Source organism: Barbatula barbatula (assembly GCF_947034865.1).
Source record: "Barbatula barbatula genome assembly, chromosome: 21".
Lineage (NCBI taxonomy): Eukaryota > Metazoa > Chordata > Actinopteri > Cypriniformes > Nemacheilidae > Barbatula > Barbatula barbatula.
The window spans coordinates 16,400,508-16,404,223 of NC_136784.1; the positions used below are offsets into that span (position 1 = coordinate 16,400,508).

The 3,716-nt window shown below is 39.0% G+C and overlaps 1 protein-coding gene across 1 annotated transcript; it reads left to right on the top strand.

The window, feature by feature from the left end:
- Positions 1–677: 677 nt before the first annotated feature.
- Positions 678–3,716, top strand: LOC306910655 (uncharacterized protein). Its single transcript, XM_079485370.1, has 4 exons — positions 678–740; positions 1,164–1,360; positions 1,444–1,529; positions 1,855–3,716. The coding sequence occupies exons 2-4, from the start codon at positions 1,171–1,173 to the stop codon at positions 2,995–2,997; spliced, it is 1,419 nt and encodes a 472-aa protein (XP_079341496.1). The 5' UTR covers positions 678–740; positions 1,164–1,170; the 3' UTR covers positions 2,998–3,716.

Below are 3,716 nucleotides of genomic sequence, written 5' to 3' on the forward strand. Positions count from 1 at the left end.
GTGTAGTTTATGTCAAAGAGTTAATTTAAGTTTTGTTTCAGTGTAGTTAGTCTTAGTCCTGTCATGTTATTTATCCATGTTTTGTTATGTTACCCCCACGTGGGTCTTTGTTTTATTATTTATGAAATTATCTGTTAACCCCTTACCTGCTGTCTGCACCTGGGTCCTCTCTCCGTGTCGCACCACTCGAGAATCATGACAATAACAGCTGGGTTTTTGTTATTCCTTGTTTTACAGATTTTGGTACTTAGGCCTACACGGTGTTCTTGGCTCCTCACGTGATTTTGGATTCTCATTACAACATGGTTGCTCAAAACTTTCTCTTTTATCTAAGAAGGAGGTGTCTGAAACCTCATAAACAACATTTAAAGGTGAGGTAGGATTTTAAGACCTGAAACATCCTAACTGACTGCAACTTAAGGAGAGTTCGGAGGTCACCTGTAGGCCAACCGACAAATTGCACCTCAAATCTGACTTTAATATCATGTTTTAATCTTTTGTAATTTTTTCTTTATTTGATTAAATAATAAACGAAGAGTCTGGTTCCACAAGGAGATAACTCTGTTCTGAGCCAAACACGATTTGATACAACACTGACATTCAGTTGTTGTTAATGACAAGTCCCACTAGTGCGCGAGGGGGCACGCCCCCTTGTTTTTTCAGCACTGGGCAGTTTCACTTTCGCTTATTGCATTTAACTCGCCTAGCGTGTTACTTTTGCTGTATAACGCCAGCGACAGGTACGTCATATAATAAACCTAAATGTATACGTGTAAAAATGATAATATCTATCATACACGTTATATTACTACATGTACGCTGCTTTTCCTTTAAAACATCAGGTTTTGTGTTACTTGGGGGGGGCTGAAACAGGCTTGTTGTTTTGGAATTATTGCTAACAACAATAATCACTCAACAACAAACATTTTAATCATAATGTTTGAGATTAACGACCTCTTGACAGCAATGTCCAAACGTATTATGGTGAGATATATATCTATATATATACATAGCTATATGTACTGTATATTACATTTTCTTACTTGAGGCAATGTGAAGCCTATTCAAAAAGTGAACAAGAGTACCGGAATGTAGTCTGGCAGCCAGTAACCATCCAACTTGTTTTCTGTTAAACCTGTTTTTATATTTTTTATTGTGTTCAGTTTTATAATGGACTTTGTGGGAACGGTTATTGAAGTCAATGGCATTCCGGACTACCCGAGCAGTAAAAGCAGCAGTATGATTGATAAACTGACCATGCACTTTCTGAGGCGCAGCAATAACGGAGAAGATGTTTTAACAGTGATTTATCCCACCTCCATCAAAGGCCAGGCGTATGTAGTCTTTGAAAAACCTGAAGGTATGATAGTTTGCTCCCATATTCTTGTTTATCTACATAGCAGATGACCAACACCCCTTGTTTTTTTTCTTTAAATATGTTAGTGCCTGGAGTGTTGCAACACACGCATGTTTTGGACGTGGATGGTCAGTTTTACCCACTAGATGTTAGAAGGGGACATCTTCGTCAGGTAGGCACTTCATTGGAGAATCGCAGTCGGTCATGCAGAGATGTGTCCAGATGTGTGGACCAAAACCCAAACTGGGGAGAATTATACGCATACCCTTCTGTTGTAAAATGCATTGCACATAAATGAACATCTAGTTGCGTCCGTTGTTGATACTCTTGGCTCTTTTAAATGATGATTTGCATCACATGTGCCACTCCATCAAAAAAGTCTAAACGCCTAAATAATATTATCATTATGCATTATGATCATTGTTTTATGTCATATGTGCACTCAAATATTCAACCAAAGTTATCTAATTAACATGCATCCTATCTCTCTTTCTCAGTTGGACATGCAAGCCGAAGCATGGCTCGATGTAAGTATGTTCTCCAGACAGAAAGAGATCGCTGATCTTCTGCACACGTATGGCTTTAGTGTGTCAGGGACCAGCTCAGGTCAGCTGCATTTGAAGGGTTCCTTTCTTGCACTAAAAGTCATACGACCCAAACTCATGGAACGTCTGGCTCAAGAAAGCTCTATTCGAAGAAGGACTTCATCTTACACTAACAGATACTCCAATGGCTCTGCCTCCAACTATGACTTCCGTGACCTTGAATACTTAAATGATTCCACACCGAGTCGCAGACCCATCGATGGCAGATCAGTGTATGCTGGGGCCAGGAGCCCATCTACAGGAACAACCTCAGGATCTCCTGATAATAAAGATCTGCCATTCTCCCGGACTGACACACCTGCGGAAGGAAGCTGTAGTACACAAGATTCCTTTAGCTTCCTCAAAACCCAGAACTCTCCATCTGCCAGGCATACCGAAATTTCCCTTCCTGTTAAAGCAGATGTGTTTAGATATACTATGAGTTTTAAGAAAGATGTTATAAAGAGAATTGAATCAGAGCACAGAACTCAAATTAAGCATGAAGGTGATTCTGAGCATCTTACAGTAAAACTCTCGGGAGGAGCCTGCGAGCAAGCAGCTAAAGAACTGTCTTCCTTAATGCAGAAGACGGCCTCCTCTCTATGCACAGAGAAAATAGACCTGAACAAGCTTGAAAGCAATCAGAAGAAATACATTTCCCAGAACGTATCTGTGTTCCAGGAGAGATACACAGTTTTGATAACGCAAAACGCAAACATTCTTCAAATTATTGGGACGTCAAGTGACAGCCATCAAGTGAAGGAAAACATTGGACTGAAAAGCTACACTCCTTTCCTCAGCAGTTTGCATAAGAGTGTAAAGAGACGAAGCAGCGCTTTACCAAGGATGAGAAGAGAGGACGTAGACCTGAGGAGAAGTCCTGACACTGTGCTTCAAGCTACTGCTGACAGTGGCTACTCTGCCTCACGTTACCAGACGGACTCTTATTCTCCAGATCTTTTGGTTTTGTTTTTTTTATTAATGATTTTATTCTTACTTACTGTGATGTCTAAATGTTATATTGAGGGTCCTTCAGTCCAGCAGAAAGCAACTTAACTGAATCCTGCAGCTTTTTGTGACCCAAAATGAGATCTTTCAGATTAAGGTTTGTGAGAACTGTATTCAGAGTTGATCAGGATTTCTCTGTGAGATTACAACCACTGCCATAAATTGGAAATTGGAATAAAAAATATATATAAATACAAAATAACCAGTATAAAAATATTTTAAACGAAAGCTAACTTTAACAAAATATTGGTAACAGAACAACGACGGTACCCATTTAATTCTGTAGAGACACAAAACCAATGCAAATCAATGGGTACAGCTGTTGTTCGCTTACCAACATTCTTCTTAATATCTTCTGTCTTTTACAGAAAAAAGAAAGTCATATAAGTTTGAATAGACAAGAAGATGAACAAATGATGACAGAGTTTTCACGTGTGTGTGAACTATACCTTTAAGGCTAACATATTAATACTAAAACCAACAAAACGTAGTGAGACTCAGAAAGGGTTTTCGAACTGCAGGAATGTTTTCATAGTTCTAATGTAACTACTCGCTTTTTATAGTGTTAGCTATTTTAGTTATAGGAATGCCTTTTGGGGAGACTAACCTAGCCCTACGGTAGGGTCTTCCTCAGCGTAATAGGAACAAGCAAAGCAACAAAGCAATTGTGTGCCAGCTGGCTGAATGCATACAGTGCAACAGTATTTTAAATTGTTAAACAAAATCAAGCTGACTGTGTATGATTATAAAAACATATTTATTGTTGT

Bases quoted from the DNA above. Each gene is read 5' to 3' on its own strand.
- LOC306910655 (XM_079485370.1), top strand. From the start codon at position 1,171: ATGGACTTTGTGGGAACGGTTATTGAAGTCAATGGCATTCCGGACTAC. The intron at 1,361-1,443 runs GTATGATAGTTT...TAAATATGTTAG, and splicing joins AGTCTTTGAAAAACCTGAAG to TGCCTGGAGTGTTGCAACAC. The intron at 1,530-1,854 runs GTAGGCACTTCA...TCTCTTTCTCAG, and splicing joins GAAGGGGACATCTTCGTCAG to TTGGACATGCAAGCCGAAGC.